Source organism: Tubulanus polymorphus, chromosome 11, assembly GCF_964204645.1.
Source record: "Tubulanus polymorphus chromosome 11, tnTubPoly1.2, whole genome shotgun sequence".
Classification (NCBI taxonomy): Eukaryota; Metazoa; Nemertea; class Palaeonemertea; order Tubulaniformes; family Tubulanidae; genus Tubulanus; species Tubulanus polymorphus.
The window spans coordinates 10,829,052-10,850,750 of record NC_134035.1 but is presented as its reverse complement, the minus strand read 5'-3'; the positions used below and the strand labels follow the sequence as shown (position 1 = coordinate 10,850,750).

The window sequence follows — 21,699 nt, the reverse complement described above, 5'->3', positions numbered from 1 at the left end:
TGCAAGGGTAATTGAGGGTACAGTACAATTAGTCTGTGATGAGAGATGACTGGGGTACAGTACAATCATTCTGTAAGGGGGGATAACTGAGGGCACAGAACAATCAGTCTGCAAGGGTAGTTGAGGGTACAGTACAATCAGTCTGCAAGGGTAGTTGAGGGTACAGTACAATCAGTCTGTAAGGGTAGTTGAGGGTACAGTACAATCAGTCTGCAAGGGTAGTTGAGGGCATAGAGTACAATCATTCTGTGATGAGAGATGACAGGGGTACAGTACAATCAGTTTGCAGAAAATCAAATGAAGATATAGGCCTATTCACGCGTGCAGTATCAACAAAATCCTCAGATAAAACTCTATCTTCAACGAAAAATTCTACATTGTATCTCAAAACATGAAAAAGTTACAATCAATAACACAAAATTACCATTTTTCGGCGCCTTCCTGAAAGTGACGTATATTTTTCAAACTGCAACTGTATCTGATTGTTGCAGCCGAGAAAAATTTGTCCAACAATGCGGGACCTTTGGGGCCGCCTCAAAATGGCGCCTGGTAATTGGAATCGCCAATAATGATTGGATATACCTATATAGTTAATATGGGCCCGGTTTCATAGACTGAGTATCAAAGTTATCCCTGAGGGTAAATCGTCGATTTGGGTGACAAACACCATAGTAACAATGATAAACCATAGTTAAAACTGACGAATTTCAAAATATTCTCAGGGACTATCTTTCTTCCACATCTATGGAACCCAGCTCAGGTCTGTAACATAATGCTCCCACTGTGACAATTTTTTTATCCATAATTACGTAAATAATCCATCGTTTTACATACCTCCTTCATTCACCAGGGATTTCCAATATCCGTCTTGCATTTGTGAATATTAAAGGTTCTCTTTTTGTAAAATCTATCCTTTTTGTGTACACACTTTTTGTGACATATGTCTAGGCAACATTCGCTTCAGCGCTGATGGCGAATCGATTTTTGGCTCACTGCGCATGTGCACCATCATCGTTTTCAGGGGCGTAGCTACAGGTGCGACAGCTGCGACATTATGTCTCACCAATGAATAAAAACCCCATTGTTTATGGTGTTTACAGTATCACATCTGGACCATGCACCTGATCTCACAGTATCAAAGTTGCCGTTATTCAGCAAACCTTTTTCGTATTACTTTAGAGCAACTTCTGGTTTCATTTCAATGATTCTGTAGGTGTTTTATTCATGAGAAATGAACCAAAATAAAGAATATGACCAAAAAAATTCTGCTCAAGTGCCGTGAGATGGAAACCGAGAAAATCGAGAGAGTATTGATTGTACAATAAGCTAACATTAATTCTGCTATTTCTTCAGTTGCAGATCCGGCCAACTATATTTGGGCTATACTCCTACATTCTACGCAGTTTTCGACTATTAAACTTTCGACTGAAAAAATTAATGATTATTGTAATGCACAATATTGATACACAAAAGAACGGGCTTCTATATTGAGTGAATAGGGCGGCGACCGATTTATTTGCCGACCGCTATCGCTGTGCACATCTCTCGTGTCAGAGCTGGATCCGCGCTGCTGCCAGTTTTTCGGCAATCGTTTGAAGATCCCGAGCTCTTCATGTGCGTCACCAGAGGGGGCGAGGACCTGAACGATCCCCTTTCAAACCCAAGTTCCGCATTTTTTGGTTCCAAATTCTATTTCTAAAAATGGTTTCATTTGTTCGGTCACATACCCTCAATGCTCCACCGATGCAGAAATTAAATCAAACCTTCGAACAAATAAATGAAATAGTTTGAACACAGAAAACAGTGGTTCTTTTGTGAACAAGAATTTATTCTATATTGCGAACATTAACATTAATCGCATATACTCTTCATTCTTGGACAGCGGGTTTCTGGTCGGCTTTGTCTACGATTTCTTTTTTGGCGTCTTTGCCGGTGACGTCCTTGAATTTCTGTTCAATCTTGGCCCAGATCATCGGCCCCAATTCGTCCTTGTACTTGTTGAACAGTTGAGTCGCTTGCGTCATTACCTTTTCGTTGATATCATTGACGGCGTTGTTGAGCACCTTTGAAAAGATAGGCCGATTTAGTAGATGCAATACATGTCTCTAGATCGTTCGGTGCGATAAAAGCACAAGACGTTATGATATCAACAAAGCTCATATTTTTGATAGCTGATCCTGAATTACTCCTTGATTACTAGCAAAAGTTCTCCCGAGATTGTTAGGCGATCCTAAATTGTTTGAACGCATCAACTACTTATACGTGCCACCAGTACAAACCTTGGTCGCCATATCTTTGATTTGCTCAATTTGTGGCTTGACATTGTCCCAGTTCTCCTTTACTCTGTCTTTCAACCAATCACCGAAGTCACTGAAACCAGACTTGACCTTAGTCCAAGCCTCTTTCATCGTTTCCTTGAAAGTAGCACGGGTTTGGAGATCGGCCAAAGCCTGCAATAGGAGAGTACACTTTTTTACTGATGATAACTGGGCGAAATTGAATCAACCTCCTAACGCTATACAGGCATCAAATAGATATAGCTGGATTTTACAATGTTCTTATAGCCTGAATTTAAACCCATTGTTCGATTTACAATTCGAAAGCTACTGCGTTAGACTGCTATGTACTGTTTTACTTTTGCAGTAGCTAGTTTCGTTTCTGCATTTTTATGACCTAAAGGTTTTGCGTCTACTCATTCGTCCAATCGTGAGAATCTATTACCCTAATCCAATGATTTTCTCAATATCAATCCCTTAAACGGTATCTATCCATTATACTTACACGTGTGTAGACTTTGTGTTCGAGATCCTGGAAGGCGATTTCCAAATGGCGCTTGGCGATAGCGTTGGCTGAAAAATGAGTGTAACGATACCGAATGACATTCTGAGTATCGTATAAATCCATGCCAGATCAAGACATTAGTATCCATATTCTACTTACCGATTTTATCTTGAAGTTGGTCCATGACGGTTTTCGCCTTCGCAACAACCTCGTGGTATTTATCGTTCAGTTCAAGACTATCCACGTAGTTCTTCAACTCCTCGTACTTTGCTTCCAAGTAGGTTTTGCTCTACATAGAAAACTTAGGAATTTCAGTTTGAACAGGGATGAATAATAAAATCGCTTCGGTCGAGTACAATTGCAAGTCGCGTTTGAAACTGATTTCAAAAAATGGCTTTGTGCAAATATTAAGTAGAACACAATTTCATTTTCATAAGAAGATTTACGTTTTTGAAGCCGTAAAAATCGTTTCAATATTATGTACTACTATGCGTTATTTAAGGGGTTCTGTGTTGGTCGATGTGCAATACGTCATCAAGATTGGCGTTTCAAAATTAACAAATAAAATTGTGCATTTTGGCATTCATTTTATAATTGAATACGTTGCATACATCTTATATTATTTGATTAATTTTGATAACTATTTTGAAAGGATGTGCGCTACTTCATCGATATATCGGGGCTAGACTGGTTGTCGGTCAATTCAATTCAATTGATTATATTCTAAAACCAATATATTTTTAATACAAAATCTCTTTATGGATCGTTGCTAATATCAAATTATTTCTTATTATTTCATCTGTGGTCGACAATATTTAAAAATGTGTTATTTTCCAATGCGCCGATAAAAATTAAAGTTATCTTCCTTGTTAATGATCCTATCTACAGGAATATGTATTCAAAACCTGCGATTTGAAAAACTTCTTTTCTTTCAAGTTGCGCTTTGTTCCGGAATTCCCCGAGAAATTACCTTTCCAAGACCGGCCTCAACTTGAGTCTTGACATCGGCGAGTGTGCCTCTGATGCTGGTTACGAGGCTGTCGAGTAATTCGGAATCGAATAGTCCGCGTTTCGATCGCGATTCGAACGATCTGCTGAACGTTTCGATTATATTCTCGACATGGTCTTCGTAGGACAGTTCTGAATATGAACGATTGATCATAGACATAATGATAATCAGAGTTTCGCAATCGGTTAAATCAAAAAATAAAAGTTTAAACTCATATAAACCTGTATTTTCAAACATATCAAATAAAGATAATTCATCAGAGTTTTTAATCAAAATTGATCTTGTTATTCCTTCCGTACAAAAGGATTTTTAACAATTCCGTTACGATATATGACTATCAACGTTAGAGAAAGTTTTTTAAAGTTAAACTAGTCCCTCTACTAGAAAGAAAATTCAAACAAAACGATCATATACTTTTTAATCAAAATTGATCGAGACTTTTCCTTCGCTACTTTTATGATTATATCATAGCATAGAATATTTCTACATACCAGCGGCAGTTAGTGCCAATACGGCAGCAAACACAATTAACAACTTCATCTAAAATTTCGAGAAAAAACATTATTGTTTCTCCAAAAGTAAGGGTTGCGCTACTTTTCCTATTTTTCACACGTACTAAAAAGATTTATTCCAACTGTAGATATTCAAATATTTAGACACTTATATGCCGTGGAGATGATTAATGCTTAATATGATTTATACTCACGGAAAAGCTCTTAAATCAAAAGATTGACATGATTAAAAAATTACCTTCCAGAATTCCAGTAGGCGGATGATAATATCCAGTCGCAGACTACTATTTTATAGGAATCTTGGAATATTCCCTTCAATGTTTATCAGCCGGTGATTTATTATTGATATTTGCCAACGCTTTCACACCTGACAATGTTCGACGCGAAACGGATGTCAGATATCTTATGCAAACAGAATACATCATATAACCGGTTGGATTGGTCGTGTTTTAGGTGCAAAAATTGTGACATTTCCTAAAAAAAATCTCGGTCAGTTCCACCTTTGTGTAACCTTGATTTACAATTAGAGTGATTAGTCCAAGGTCGAACGCACATCCAATGAGATGCGGGTACCTTCGTTCTTTGGGAAATGATGAACTGGCACTGGAAGCGGTATAACAGGTAGTGGGGGTATATTTTCCCCTGGAAACGTTCTCAGTACTCACTCATCCAGGGGTGGAAATTCATCAAAGTAAGGTTAAACCCGCGTAAATCGGTTCAGATCGCTTACATCGGATGAATATTGATGGTCCCACCTTTTCGTGCTACTTTTCCTGGTCCCAAAATAAAAGTTGAAATTACTCATCTAAAGTTAGAGGGCAATTTCCATCCCATTGAAGTTTGATTTTGTTCCCTGTGCCAACCCCTGTTTCTGGCTTGCAATCGACGATACAATCAATATACGTTATTTCAGTTGTGATTTAGAAACATGAACCCGAAATATTTCAGTGATTTTAAATCATTTCTTGTAGAAGTTGTTTCAATTTTGCCGTCAACAGAAATTCATTCTCAAGTCGTAGTTTTCGGAACGGGCTGGAAATCCGACCTATTCAAAGTCGGAGGATTTTTCTTCAAAAGATCCGACTCACGCCAGGTTTACTGTATATAGGTGCACTATACGCTGGCTAGAATAGATACATAACCATATCCAGCAATCTACGTTTATGAGCAGAAACGGGAAATTTCTAATAATGAACTTCGATCTAAATATAAAATTCTGTAAATTCGACCAATCACACAATTATATCTGCTCTTCGATTTCCTATTTGAAAGACAAACGCACTGTTTCGTTCCCGTCAGGTGTGGTGGGGTTTTTTAAGGCACGTCAAATAAAGCAACAAATCAAATGAAATTCATGAATGAATCAATCAGATAGGTAACATCATCCTATCTCAAGACCAATAACAATAATTCAAGGGCTGCAGCGGTGAATGGCTCGAGATTAAAACCCAAATGAATTTCGTATATTCATCTATTTTTTCTAGAAAATGGTAATAAACCTTTTTATTTTACATATGACTTTTTCGACATATATTAAATTTCACCTGATGAACAACAACAGCAACAACAACAAGAAGAACAACGATTTGCCATACACATAAACTAGTAATCATATCGGTCGCTAATCCGTTTTGCCTATTTTACATGAAAACCCCGCCTAACACATCGCGCGTACCATGTCATAGTATTCACTTATTAAGTATGATGTTTCTAAAGATATTCAACACATCTACGACAATCAATGAATTAAATGATAAGCCCAGAAATGAACATTTTGAAAAAAAAAACGTACGTACGTATATATCAATATAACGAACGAAATTCATACAGTTATTTTTAATTCATATTCAACGAACGCGACTTCACATATTCTATTAGGCTAAACAAAAATGATACCTTGTTTCTCCGCAGCGGCCGGGTCATTTTTGTAAAATATGATAAAATTTATAAACAGTTTATTTCTATAGCGGCCGGGTCTGTTATGGTGAAATTGATCACGATTTTAAAAAAAGTAATGTATAAGGTAGATAGGCGGCCGGCCGGGTCAACATTTAAGCTCAGCAGAGCGGAGAAACAAGGTATCAATTTTTTTGGCCTAATACGTACATTTTCTAAGGTAACCTACGGTTGTTTTCTTATTTCATTTCCATTTTCTACTACTAAGTGTTTGAAAGATATACACAATATATTACACAATATGTACGTCGTGGCACCAGGCCGCTATTATAAAGTATCATTCTGTCGTTCGTGTACTTCGGCAAAATGGTCCTCGTCATCATCCATTTCTGCGTAAACCTTCCAGTCGTGTATGTTAGTTGCGAATAGCGCGAGGGTTCCTTCCATCGGATTAACTCATGAATTATCCCCATTTTTAAGGAATTAAAGGTTTTAAACGTAGGGTAATTTCTTGCCACCAGGAAGACCCCGCTGTCTAACGGCCGCGCTGTGTGTAGCGCGATGACTTCATTATTTGAAAGAGGCCGCTCCGCCATTCGCTCAATTTTTCCCTAACCTTTTCAACAAGTTCTGGCGCCATTTCTCTTGCGACGGAATACGCGAGAACATCGTAGTCAAAATCAACAGGCTGAGAATGAGGAACAACCAGAAAAATAAACGATCGACCAGTTTGGCCAGCGTTTCCCACTCTTCCGAGATAACCTCCTGATCGACCGCGCCGTGGCGCGACGGCGACGACGCCTTTATATAGTGCGAACCGCGTCTAGTGCCCTCTAGCGGGTCAATATCACTATGCATGGACACCACATCACCGTCGCATTCAAACTTACTTTCGCACGCGTGATTATCGTGATTCATGCGGAAACTGAGCGCCTCTTTCGGCCCTCGGACGTTGGCTGCTAGCTTTCGACGAGCGGGGCATCGGAGGAATAGTCTGCGCGCTATCAGCGGCACGCGGTTGCCCGTGTGTTTGCGTAGGTATAGGTTAGTAACGATGACAGACATCAGCAGCGCCACGGACACCATTAACATCGTCACACCGTATAACATACCTGAAAATAGAAACACACAATATCTTATGTACTGTACTGGTATAAAAACACCGCCTACGTGTCGCATCTTGAATTACAGCGAAACGAAAATTCCGAATGTCGCTTTGGTGTAATAATTCTAAATGGTTGACTTGACATGATTTCACTCATGATACACACGCAAACAGGCCGGTCTGTGCGGGGGCATTTTCGGGTACAGTTATTACAATGGTTCTTAACTCTTGACGCCGGCGGTGTTCGAGCAATTATCTCGCATAATTGAGTTTATTTTCTGGCAATTCTCGACGGACGGCCGTCTTTCCGAGGAGACCGCGATCGGCTTTTCGACGACATCTCAAAGACATCAAAACTCGACGCTTCGTTCTCTCTCACTCTCTTTCTCTCTCTCTCTCTCTCTCTAGTACGGACCATCAATCGAATAGAGCGGCTGAAGAAACGTGTAGACCTCGGGCGAATTCGTGTTTCTAGCTGCAGTTGATTTATTATCCGCAACGCGAGCAAACTGGTTTCGTACACACTCGATATTAAATAGTAAAGATTTATCGTTCACTTCGTATAGTAGGAAAAATAAGTAGTAGTACTACGAAGATACAAGCCAAATAATACGGCACCATCATGACGACGAGGGGATATCTATCTTTTTTGTTGCGCCGAAAAACATAAATATTCTAATAGAAATTCATTTTCCACCTGAAAAAATATCTATATCCATGTTTATCATTTTTTAGCCATCGTCGAGTAAAATTTAAAGATTGATCAAGATGAAAATGATTTTTCTGTATGATGTCTTTTTCGCAGAACATGAATTCTAATTAAATGATTATAATATACGATATTATCACCAGTGGGACGCTATCGTACAAAATAGGCCATTCTGCAGAGAACTGGCCATCGTTACTGGATGAGTAGAAGTACCAACTTTGAGATAAATGACGTAATTTCAAATAAAATATCGTTGTTTTCATTAATTATTATTCGATATTAAGCCTAACACATCTCTGGTGTTTTGCTTCTGTTCGGTAATAAAGGAAATATCCACCAGCGTCCGAAGAACGGAACTGCGAGGGAATGCTATTCAAATGTCTTGTAATTTTTACGTGGTCGGGTCTTCTTTCGGTTACGCAATCCCCCCCCCCCCGCAAGCAATAACTCGACAATATTTGGCAGGAAAGAAGAAACTCGTGCCGAATAACATTTCCTCATAAGCCTTCGTCTTTTATTCGGACTAGCCTTTCTCGTGGCGATAAGGGTCAATTCATTTATATTTCTATGCATACGCCGACATACTGTTCTGTTCTGGTCGGGTAAGATACGACGAGCAAAAAGGCAATACGTTTTTTTTGCAATAACAACTCGAGCGACCTTATAATAAACCGCTGACAACGGCTACTCTTGTGATGTCTACGCGGACGCAAATTGCACGACGGCGATTCCGAATTAGTCGCCACCGCGTCGACCGGTGCTAATCAACAGTGGCGAACATTGCCAGGAATGATATTCATTCGGCGACATTTCTGATACTTTTATTAGATTTGCCGCAAAAGGAACGCGCGTGTGTGACCGTACTCAAACAGTCATTCTCGTTGATACAGTCCGATATTGCAAACGGGCTCTCAACGAGACCGCTCAAGTTTTTCTGACGCCGTAAAAACCGTTACAATTATGTTCATATACATCGATACTGTACGCGTAATTTGATTAACGGGTGCTGTGTGAGTCGATGTGCACTACATCATCAATATTGGCGTTTCAAAATAGATTTATAAATTCTGGCGTTTATTTTGTAATTAAATGCATTTGATAACTCTTATTATAGTTCTTGATAGATTTCAATAATCATTTTGGCGAGGATGTGCACTACGCCAACAATATATCGGGGCTAGAATTGTTGACATATTCAAAATCCAAAATAACTTTATTGTGCCTTAATATTATATAGCTAATATTACTTCAAATATTATGCAATAGTGTTATTTTTCGAGGCGTCAATAAAATTTCGTAAGTTACTTGTCTTGTTTTCTTTTAACACTCTATATTCATATTGCTGATATGTCCTAGCTTTCTTTTTAGTTGCAGACATAACCCGATTTTTCATAAAGCGAAGGCGGCGTATCTATGGTGACTGATGGCAATTTATTTAGTATCGATAAAGAGCACGTTTTCAATTTGCTGAAATTTTTTAATGTTTCTATATTCTTACGAGAAACACATCGCGCCATGACTTTCGAATTATAACGTGCGCGCGGGCGCGGGGAAAAAAACAATCATAATTGAGTCGTTGTCGTTGTATGAAAAATTGTTCTAAAAATGTCTACAGTTTATTGAATGTTGATATGTTTAAATTGGTAACTTGCACGCTGCAAGCTTGTTAAGTGTCCATGTCACACAGTGTTGACGGGTAAGTTTGAACGTAGAGTCGAGATAAGATCATGCCAATCATTTGGCCCTGCCTAGACTTCAAATTCAAAGGCCCCACACGGACGCGACGCAGGGAAACACGGAATCAAACCTGATCTCGAAAACGCTGTTTCTCGAAACCATGTTTCTTGTAAACGTGTATACACAACGCGGGGAAACACTCGGAAACATGTTTCCGTCTCCTGTTTCCGTGATTTCCTGTGCACGCGGGGCCTTTGAATTTCAAGGCTAGGTAGGATCAAATTATTGGTACGATCTTATTTTGACTTAAAATTCAAACTTACCCGACAAATGTTTTTTTTTGCGTTTGTCTTAATCTATAAATACGGAACTTTATGCCGGTTCTTAACCAACACGATACTGATGCGCCTATCTGTTGGCACCTGTTCACCCACAACCTACCTAAAATTGGTATAGCGTCCGGGGTTGGAGGTAGAGTCTCCCCGGCGATTAACAAGAACACGACCAGCGCTAGTAGAATAGTAATCTCCAAGTTTACTTTTTCGCCCGACTCGATCGGCAGAAAAAATCCCAGAAACGAAACTAGGTAGATTAGCAAACACGGAAATATCAGGTTGAGAATGTAAAACAAGCTGCCTCTGCGCATGTGTATGGTAAACGTCACATCCGGATACGGTTCGATACAGCACACGTAGTCTTTAACGTGTCGCTTGACGCTAATGGCGTCGACGAACCACTCCTGGTTCGTCGACTTGTAATAAACTTTATTCGTCGAGTTGTGGTCCTCCATTAGATCGACCTCGAATCCGCTGTACGTCCACGATATGAACACTAGGCTGCAGTGTTGACTGTCGAACGGGAAAAACTGGACATTTAACGTACAGTAGGTTTTCGTGACGGCCGGAAACATCCATAGAACATCCCCGTTACTTTTAATGATGGTGTTCGTGTTCATCAGGTCGTTAAAACTGTCATCGGCGCTGCAAAAATAATGAAGATATTTATTCATGGTCACAAAATGATAATCTTGTTGAAACGCATTGTCCATGTTGCATATAAGGATAATGAAAAGTTTAAAAATGCCTTAGACCTAATACTTTATTATTCGACGTTTCGACTTTATCCTGATATGGTCATCCATATATCATTATATAGATATATCATTATATAGACATCCATATCCTGATATAGTCATCCATATCCTGATATAGACATCCATATCCTGATATACTCATCTTCGTGAATATTGAAGCATAGGTTCACTGGGGATGATCAGGATTTAGTCGAAATGTCGATGAAAGCTGTAACTCAATGGCCCTATTTGGACTCATTTTTCTTTTGTATCGTGTGGGATCTAATAGTGATTACATATTGAAAAGGAGAGAAATCTTGTCGACGTCAGAAGTGGATTCGGCTGGAAATAGACAGATCTGTGCGCGCAAAGTTACTAACAATTTTCAACCTTGGTAAAACATAAGGGCCGAACGCTTAACGAGAAAATTGGGTTCAGTGTGATACCATAGAGAAACATTATCTGCGTGACGTTTGAGCGAATTTAATGCGACAGAATTTCCACCGAAGCGACACAAGCACCAGCTATAACGGTAAACCTGTCAGCAAACGCGTTTTCCTGTGAGAATCGAATTCTTCTTTTTGATCAAATTTTTGCGTAAATACGGGATCACATTTGCGACGTCTTTGCGCGGGTGACTATTCGACCCAGTTCGCTCAGAGATACATCAGGCTTAACGTCGATTGCGGAATGCTATTTTCCTTGACTTCAAAGTTGACGAATAAATTAAACCTGGAAGGAACTGGTGCGCGGAGTGGCGATGTCCGATCGATCGGTTTAGCCGTCTGCGCGAAGCTGACGCGGTATAGATGAGTAATAATAATACCGCGTCGCTTCTTCTTTCCCCTGTAAAGTCCGACATTATCGACGCACGTCACGTATCGATGTCGTAAAGGGGTCTTTCAGAAGTGATTATAGCTTGTTGGTCAATTTCAGTAACAACCGCTTATCCACGATCAACGACGCGCCCACAATCGATTCCGGTTACGTTAATTGGCCAAGAGAGACTGCACAATGCGCGTTGACGTTACGACCGCGCAAATTTTGATAACTTATCCATTATGAGTTTATTCATTGGCGTTGATCGGAATTGAACTCTGCCTAAGTCGATTATTATGTGATAGCTTCGACGGTTGGACGTTGATAGCCTTATAGATAGGAAAAGTAACGGTTTTGATGCGTAATGCGTAATGGGTCGGATGGGTCGGTCATCGTGTCATCAACTGCCGAGATATTTTGATTAGAAATCGTTGATTCGATCTATCGGAGGATTATTCGATTCCTCGACACTATAGCTTGTCGCTAACCCGACACAAAGTTGAAGTTGAAAGACACAATTCTTTTAGACATCTTCGTGAAAAGATGGCATAAAATCCAATTCTAAACCGATTGAAGTAAGATCAACTTCTGCAGATACACATAATTATAATTTGAGTTTAGGTATTTTTAAATTTTATCTTTTGAGGCTTAGAAAAATGATATCTTGTTTCCCATTTCTAATGGGCTTAGGAATTAGCCTACCCTGCGCATTACTTAAAAAAATCATCATCAAGCTAACCATAACAGACTCGGCAGCTATAAAAATGAACTGATAACAAATGTTATTGCAGTTTACAAAAATGATCTGGTCGATTAGGAGAAACAAGGTATCGTTTTATTTTAGCCTGAACTGGAATTTCTAAATAGGGTCCTCTCTAATCATAGTATCAAATCGTTGTTACTATTACTATGATGAACTTACTAGTTATTGATTACGACATCAGGGGTCCATATATATTCAGCTGGAAAATAGTCGACAAACCGCCGAATTCCGACGTGTTCCATTTCAGATACCGGTCATTCCATCTCTAATAATGAGAATACTAACATATCAATACTCAGTTCATACGTGTGTTTAACGTAATAACCATTGATGAAACATTTAGTCCATGTTGTAAAGAGAATATAAAATCATAGATTTTAAGAATTGGAAAAAAGTCCAAAATGTTTCCTTGAGCTAATAGTTTATTCAACGTTTCGACTATATCCTGATTATCATCTTCAGTATTTCTGAAGACGACTATAAGAATATAGTCGAAAGCCGAATAAACTACTTGCTCAATGAAACATTTCGGACTCTCTTTTTCAATTCGTGTAATCTGTGATTTTATATTGTTTTCTTTTATTCGCCGGGATTCTATCTATCAGTGTTTAAGGTATATTATAGAATTAAAAGAATGAAATGACTAATTTAACGTTGATTAGTTAACTACTAATTCGAGACGATTCTCGTAGAATACCTGAAATAGAATAATTAACATTTAGTGCATTGTATTCTAAGCAATACGGTGAAGGTAGATCGTCGAGCGTTTAAACCGTTGAAATTGTATGGTTTCAAATGGCTAACGTCATTGCAGTTGGCGGCAAAGTCGCCAACGCGAGCGAGTCGCCTACACATTAGTGATGTCATGAGACACGTCAGTATTGAATCAGCTCCTGTAACCATCTACGTTAAAACATAAAATTGCAATCAGTTAGAGTGTACGTCTGTCCGTCGAGATTTTTTTCCCGTTTCTAACGTGTCGGCGATTGTTCGCGGAAATCTAGAAGCGTAAAATGCGGATTTCGTTTCGAACCGTATCTTACACACTATAATCTGCATATCGCAAACAACTCGGGGATATATTTTCAGAGATCTTGGGTGCACGCCTCGAGAATGACATACATAGATTTTTTCAATCATTGCGACCAAACGACAGTAACAGGATATACGCAAACGTTGCGGTTTTTAATGTAAAGACGCCTAGTTGAGAAATAGGATCTCGTAAAAAATCTCCTAATATGTCCAAAAAAGGCGAAAACTTCGGTAGAAGTAAATATATTTGTTTGAGCGTTGTTTCGGCTCGATACTAATAGCCATAATCAGGCATACATCAATCAGTACGCCTGATAATGGCTATCGGAATAACAGCCGAAACGTTGCTCGATAATCATCATCCCCGGTAGGGATTCGAACCTGATGACATCGAGATTCGCCACGGTACGAAACCCTGCCGCACTAGACCGAGTGCGGAGCTACACGCGCAGCTTAGATGACGCCATTATAAGCCAATCAGAAATCCCGGGCATTTTTTATTTTAAGTTATCCGTTAAATTCAGCTGAGCGATTATACAACGGGCAGTGTGATTGCTAAGTTTTCTTGCGGCAAACCAGCGCATGTACCTGCGCACCTGGTCAGTGTTGCAGGGTTTCGTGCCGTGGATGAGTTTAGTCAGGTTCAAATCCCGCCGTGGAGGATACTATTGATAATTGATTTATCTAAGAAAAAAGAAAAAATTCATTCCGTTTTAACTGAAACGTAGAAGTAATCGAACGCGGAAGACCGAGTCACTACTAGCGAACCTGGTGGATCCTCGCCTGCCATGAGTGGAATCCTCAGTTGCGCAGGAGGTGGTTGGTCCCCACAGGATTGTACACTTCCAGCACGACCCACACGTTTTAGAATCCCTGTGAATTTCTCTTTTTAGTAAGTTTCATCTTATCGCAGAAATCCCGCTACGACACTCCCGTCACTGGCGCGCACTTGTTGAGTTATTTCTCCGCGAGATAACGGCGCATTTAATGCCGGGTCTCTGCAGTCACTGCGACCGGGTGAAATGACAATATCAGCTGATGCATTTACCGTCTCTCTCCGCTGAGCTCTCGTTCATTACGAACTAGACGAACGCGGTCGTTTTGCAACACGGCGATGAGCTGCTGAGATTCCATAGCATAAAGTTCTCGTCGATGATTTCGTCGCATTCGTGATAACGTGGGTAACGCATACATCAATGCCACCCGTCTACACGCGATACAAGAAGAAATACCATAGGAATAGAATTCTAGCTGAAGGAAATTTCAAAACATCAAATACTCATCGAATTGGAATAGTTTTTTGACGTGCTGCCGGTTTAATTAACAATTAGCAGCCACAATCTCCTAATTGAGAAAGGCAGACACCTGGGTCTAGATAAATCTGAACGGCTCTCTATACGCCCGTGTGTAAGAGGGTACGAAAATAACAATTATTATTATCATTATTATTATTATTATTATTATTATTATTATTATTATTATTATTATTATTATTATTATTATTATTATTATTATTATTATTATTATTATTATTATTATTATTATTATTATTATTATTATTATTATTATTATTATTATTATTATTATTATTATTATTATTATTATTATTATTATTATTATTATTATTATTATTATTAATTATTATTATTATTATTATTATTATTATTATTATTATTATTATTATTATTATTATTATTATTATTATTATTATTATTATTATTATTATTATTATTATTATTATTATTATTATTATTATTATTATTATTATTATTATTATTATTATTATTATTATTATTATTATTATTATTATTATTATTATTATTATTATTATTATTATTATTATTATTATTATTATTATTATTATTATTATTATTATTATTATTATTATTATTATTATTATTATTATTATTATTATTATTATTATTATTATTATTATTATTATTATTATTATTATTATTATTATTATTATTATTATTATTATTATTATTATTATTATTATTATTATTATTATTAATTATTATTATTATTATTATCATTATTATTATTATTATTATCATTATTATTATTAATTATTATCATTATCATTATCATTATCATTATCATTATCATCATTATCATTGTCATTATCAATATCAATATCATTATCATTATCATTATTATTATTATTATTATTATTATTATTATTATTAGAATAGATTTGAATCTCCTTTGACAGATAAATCTAACATGGTATATACTATGTAATTTAGCTACATTCATAAGCAAAATACCCTCGTTACGATAGATGTTTCCTTATGAACAAATGTATTAATTTCGAAATTAATTTGTGATTGTTCATGACGCAAATCAATGAACACATTCAACGATATACTTCATCAATTGCTTTGGTTATAACTTGGTGTATAGAGTTAAGGGTATCTGTTAAAATAATGTTTTAGATTATGGGCTAGGTTCGCTTTGCGCGTCGTATACCATTTCGTAGTATTCCATTTCTTTCCTTTCCGTTTGTTTCAAAAATTAAGTTCATAACCATGAAAAAATTGTGTGAAATGATGCCATTACTATGAAAAGTACCGTTATTTTGGTTACTTCAGTCACATTGTATAATCTTTTACTGAATAAGGTTGATTTGAATTTTCATATTTTCAACAGAGGATTTTCTGTTGATTTTGTTTTTCGGAATAATTCTCGAACTTTCATAAATTCCCCAGGTGATAACTAAAAATATAATCCGCTTGTCTTGTAGGGCCATATAATGCAATATCAATATGCTTTGCCTCGCGATTTTAGGGGATGCGAGTATACGTTTAAAATGATCTCGTTATTTTTTGTTTTGAAAGTGTAAATTTGCGTTAAAATCCCGTTTTATCTCTGGAACGGAACGGAGCCACCATACACGAGCTGTTATATATCGCCGTTGGGTATTTCTACTCGACGGGATGTTGACTGCTGAGGAGTAACACTGACAATCTGTCATTGGCGACGTTTCCAGTTCCAGAGAGTGAAAGCGATCTCGAGAGTGCATCCAGCCAAGCAAGAAATTACCAAAGACAAGCAAACCTCGACGATGGTTAAAGCTAATTTCCTGTTAGCGGGTAAACACGCTTTATATACTTTGCGCGAACGAAACAAGCACAAAAGCGGCTAGAATTCGATATTTTACATGGTTTAGAAGGTCTTTTTAAAAGCATCTTAGATGCGCGAATAAACTTTCAATCGTTTAAGTGCTATTAAACTGATTATTCGTATACACCTGGTACGGCTGGCAAAGAACGCTACGCTTTATATATGTCGCTGTAAATTTGATCGGTTCAGAAAGTTGAATCGCTTGTTTTTCGTAATGGCCGTTTACTCAGGAAACAAAGAACCATGCAGGTACCCTCAGCGTCCGTGAAATGACCCTAAATAAATCGTGAAGGTCGTGAAAGCTTTTACTCGCATCGATTCCATACGAAGAGACGTCATTAGATGCATAGAACTTTCTACGACCTCGTTGAATAGTTTCAAATAAATGAATTTCGCGTTCAATCAAGGCCCAGTCAGTCGGAGGTGATGATAATCATTTGGTGTTGAGTCAATGAAGATTAATTAATTTTAGTGCCGTGGCACTCGTCTGCGGGAATTCTCGCGTTCTCTCGCGAGACGAGTGCAATAACGTCCTTTAACTGTCGGTCGCGCAGTCGGAGTGATACTTACCAATCGAAGCGAGATCAATGCCGATAACGTCTGGTACTTCTCATTCTGAAAATAAATCGACAAATCTATCATACCGCTGGGTTACGTATGTATGCAAACAATTAACCGCACGGTTTAGGTTACGGTGTTACTCTATTCGGATACCAATGCCGGCGAAGGCCACAACTTGATATGATAATTTCAGGGTTGGCGTCTTCGCCGGCAGATTCCTGGAATCTGAGTTCTACCGCACCCAAATCGTCGTTTGTGCCGATGTGAATGCAATAACCATCAAGCATTATTCGTATGCCATATGTTAAGTCTTTCATCTAGCGCAGCTTCCTGATCTGCGGGATTAGGTATAAATTAGTATCTTAATTGGACGCATCGCACTATTGGCCAACACAAGGTTACCAGCTCGTCATAGCTATCTACCACAATCCCGAATCCAGAATCTAGAAGATTAAAAACGAACAGTTTTGCCTTTCGATTATAATTCTTGATAAACGATTTCATTTTTTGAATTCGGTATATAGCGGGTTTTAAACTTATTATCTATTCTGTAGGCCAAAGCGTTCGGGCTATTCTACACCACAGTTCCTAAATTTATGAAAACTCTAGATTACTCACGAAGCCTGGCCAAGTACGTACAGAGAATTAGCTTGAGTCCGAGATACTCAATTAACCCCACTTTTGTCTTGCAAGTCCCCATAGCATGTATTCCTTTCTCATCTCATTAAAAACCCAGACATCACGGAGAAACCCATCCATCAATCTTATTGGAATTGTGTTTTAAGATTTTAAAATTTGTCATTACAGTTGTCATATGTTTCTACAATAAAGTTTATCTCATGATTGACTACCCTGCTAACGAATCCGACAATAATTCAGCCAAAGATGAAAAGTTTTGAAAATTAGTATTTATTAATTTGAGCAACGTTTCAGCTAAAGACTATTAGCCATCATCAGGTGTGCTAATAGTCTTTAGCCGAAGCTCAAACATTTTTACTCAAGAACTTTTCATATTTGGCTGAATTTATTGCGGGATTTCTCTGGTATATCATACGTATATCAATATATGGATATTGGTTATCTTCTCGACTTAACTTTCTCGACAGGTCTATTCTCCTAAACTATCTTAACCGTCGCTGTTTTAATGCGGGTCGTTACGCCAAATATATCTTCTCATTCGAATATCTCGTGCGATTTTCGATTAATTTCGTCACTAAAGCTATACCTTCGCGACGGACTAGACAACGGAGGTTCATTAACCCATTTAAAAATCGCCTCAGAAAACCACTCACGATCGAAACCGCCGAAGCATGAACCATCGCATTCTGCGCGTAGACCTTCCGGTGATTCAGGTTTAGCCACCGAAAAACCACTTGAGAATTTGACCGAAAGTTTATCGCTTTCAAGATTTATTTTCTGAAATAAGTTTATTTTTTCACCAAACTGCTGAGAAAAATTGAAATGTTTATCAGCCTGCGTTGCATCGCTTGCATGTGCATTGATAACATGCTATCAACGAATTTGCCTAAGCGATTATATATATATATACAAGGGGCAATCTAATCGGCGGCACCGACATATTGTTTTCAGCAGCTAGCGGTGCATGCGCATTTGGGCTACTCGGGCATAGTTTCGTATCGAGTTTTGATGCTGTGGGGTTCGAATCCCAGCCGACGCCGCTATGCACATCGCAGTCATCGGACACAAGGTGTGCACCTTATTCGCGTGCACCTTATACTGGCATACATTTGGCCACAAAGACCCGCTTCATTGATATGTGATAAGCTTCTCAACTTGCGGTAAGGCGTTTTCGAGAGATTGCGGCATCATCGTGTTTCAGGTTTTCTTGAGAGAAATTTCCGACGGGAAAATTGAAATATTAATTAAGATTAGCGCGCGCTGCGCAGAGTGTATGGCTTTAGTCTATCGTCAGCGGCGGCAATAATTCAAAATTGAAAATCCTCTGCAGTCAATTAAAATGCCGATGCAATATACGGTTCTATTTCAAAGCTTTATATCGTTAGTAAAGTCATGCTCGGTGTAAGACAAATTTTATTATCAATCGAAAATCTAGAATTGTCACGGAATCAATATTTCGCTCGCCGAAGAATTCTCTACCATCTTCGCCAAATTTGGCCCGTGCCGGGTTAAGCCAATCGTTCAAACTGATGCCAAATCGGATCGTGACTATGTACCATTGATGTTTGAATTTTGCCCATCAAAAACGGCGGATCTGGCCTGTGCAAAACTTAAGCTCGGGTTGATTTCAGCAGATTAGTACGAATGCTTACTGGTTCTGGAAGTGACTTACCTCACTTGACCGGCATCGGCCAAGACCCGGGCCTGGTTCGGGCCTGTTTTACCCCGGGCTAAATCGCGGCTCTATTCACTTACCGTGTCCAATATATGGTACAAACTCATAGCGATCGTCACTCTGACGATCTCGCTATCGTTCACTACCGGCCTGGACGTCTTATCGTAGCCTTTAAGAATGTATTTCTTGATTTTGTATTCATTGGATCGTTTTCGCTTGGCTTTCTTCCGTGGTTTGTTAAGCCTCTTTTGCGAATGACGGTTGTCTTGCGCAGCGGCGGGTATTTGCGTTTGCGTCGGGCACGGATTACAACAGTGAACGGCGACGGGTTGCTGAGACGGCACTGGTCGTGTCGGCGCAGGCGATTCTTGGTGTGTCAGACTGTCGGTGTCATCGGTCACAGCGCTGTTGTTGTCTGTGTTATCAGTCGGCTGTGTCTTGTTCCCTGCTTGTGTTGACCCTGAAATATACAGACATATCGCGTTACTGTGAGATACCTGAAAGTTCACCCAGCACTGACAGTGGTTGTCTCCACCAGTGATCTCCGTCGCTCTACGATCCTAGTGTAACCAATCTGTGGTACATCAGACACTAAGATTCTTGGTGAACCTGAAAGCAATACGCGTGCGTCGTGAACGGACAGGATCGTGTTTTCGTTAGGCATTTGATACGGCTCTACACGGTTTCCGTGCAAGAGAAAGATCTCATTTCAGTTGAAAGACTTTAGCTTCAGGGATCCGTGAAACTTTTCTTTTCATTGGTCTTTGATGATTACATTCTGCGAGGCATACGCAGAAATCCACTCTCGGCGTAATCCGAAAGTGTCACTAATTTACCCAGATTTAAGCATTCGATACCTCGGTATCGTATACACGTAGGCAGAAGTTTTTTGACGTAGAAAACGAAGCGGAAAACGAAATAAACAATGTCAAAATGTATTGTAAAAGTGGAGAATTTGTAGAAGAATAAATCAAAGACAAAACAAGATATAATTAACGTTTTTAGTTCCACAGCTTTTGCCACAGCGATAAGCACTCAGGTGCGTATATATGGATACATTTCAACAGTTATGTTTTATCTCATGAATGCAAATTCTACGGTTGTCGCATACAGAATGATGATGTCATTATATTCGGTTCTTGCAGCATTAAGGTATTGACCTTTGTATCATGATCCACGTCGTACTCGTACAGTACTTCAGACCGATTGATCCCGTATCGGATGCATGTCATACAATACGGGAATGTAATTATCAACGACGTTTACTGACGTAATCGCCTCTAACCGGTCTCAAACGGTTGTTTTGCGCGAAATGTAGTTATCAATCCGAGTCATTATCGCCGGAGATAACGGCGTTCTCATAGGATTTGAGAGTTAGTGTCACATTGAATGAACTAAGAGAAAGATCCTCGCATCTAAGCTCGTTATGTGAACAGACTCTTCGGCACATTTTGTCCTATGTCGCCTTTCAGATAAATCCTAATGACCGAATCGAGCGAAACTGCCGGATTCAAATTTGTTTTTTGCGAATCAGGGCCTCGGGATCTAGGAGCTGAATCGACGGTTCAAATTGGTTTACCACTGACAGAAAATCAATCGAATTCGCATCTGTCTAGAGTTTTTTCCCAGTTTTTTCCCTATTTTCTTAATATTTCTAGTTAGGTTTGGGGCGTTCTCACGATATAAATGTAATTTGCTATGAATATGAAACATGAATTTTATGTGTCATGTAAGTCTTTATATAGGTGGCTTTAAATAGGCTGGAGGAAGACCGATAGAACTAGTCCATTCGGCCAGTGGTCAGATCTTGGAATAATCATCTTGACAAGCTGACTACTCCAAACTCAGATTGACATCATGGGCGAACTTCAGTTTTCGTAGCTAGTCGACTAGTTGTCGGAACTAACACCCGAACGCACTATAGTTCGGTCTTAACACATTTCACATTGTCGGCCATCCTGTATTGGAAATAGGTTCGAACTACAGCGATCGTGCTCAATCCAGAGGTCGCCCATTTCCGGGTTCTGACTAACCATGACATTCGGTTTCTCTTAGATTATCGCCAGTCGACGAACTCCCACAACCGAAATTCTTCTTTTTTGCCAAACGCATAGTAAATTGTAGACGTTGCAGTGACTGAAATCAGCAGAGATCTGTGTTGATCTCGTCGGCGGACGAGTGTCGCTTTGCCAACACGAGCCGTCTCTAAATCGCGTCGCGCAATTACTCCTAACCGGCTGTGACGTGTGTGATCGAGTCGGAGACGGGCTGATTTTGATTTAGATTGATAACGAGCGCGCCCAATCAGCGCACCGCGATCTAC

At 38.8% G+C, this 21,699-nt stretch overlaps 1 protein-coding gene and 1 pseudogene across 1 annotated transcript; both read right to left on the bottom strand.

The window, feature by feature from the left end:
- Window positions 1–1,807: 1,807 nt before the first annotated feature.
- Window positions 1,808–4,633, bottom strand: LOC141913309 (uncharacterized). Its single transcript, XM_074804806.1, has 7 exons — window positions 4,541–4,633; window positions 4,282–4,330; window positions 3,752–3,921; window positions 2,941–3,070; window positions 2,782–2,849; window positions 2,280–2,450; window positions 1,808–2,063 (listed from the first exon to the last, which is right to left on the bottom strand). Exons 2-7 carry the CDS (start codon window positions 4,328–4,330, stop codon window positions 1,869–1,871), a joined length of 783 nt encoding a protein of 260 aa, XP_074660907.1. The 5' UTR covers window positions 4,541–4,633; the 3' UTR covers window positions 1,808–1,868.
- Window positions 4,634–5,959: 1,326 nt separating this feature from the next.
- On the bottom strand, window positions 5,960–21,488 carry LOC141913340 (neuronal acetylcholine receptor subunit alpha-10-like; annotated as a pseudogene).
- Between the last annotated feature and the right edge of the window lie 211 nt (window positions 21,489–21,699).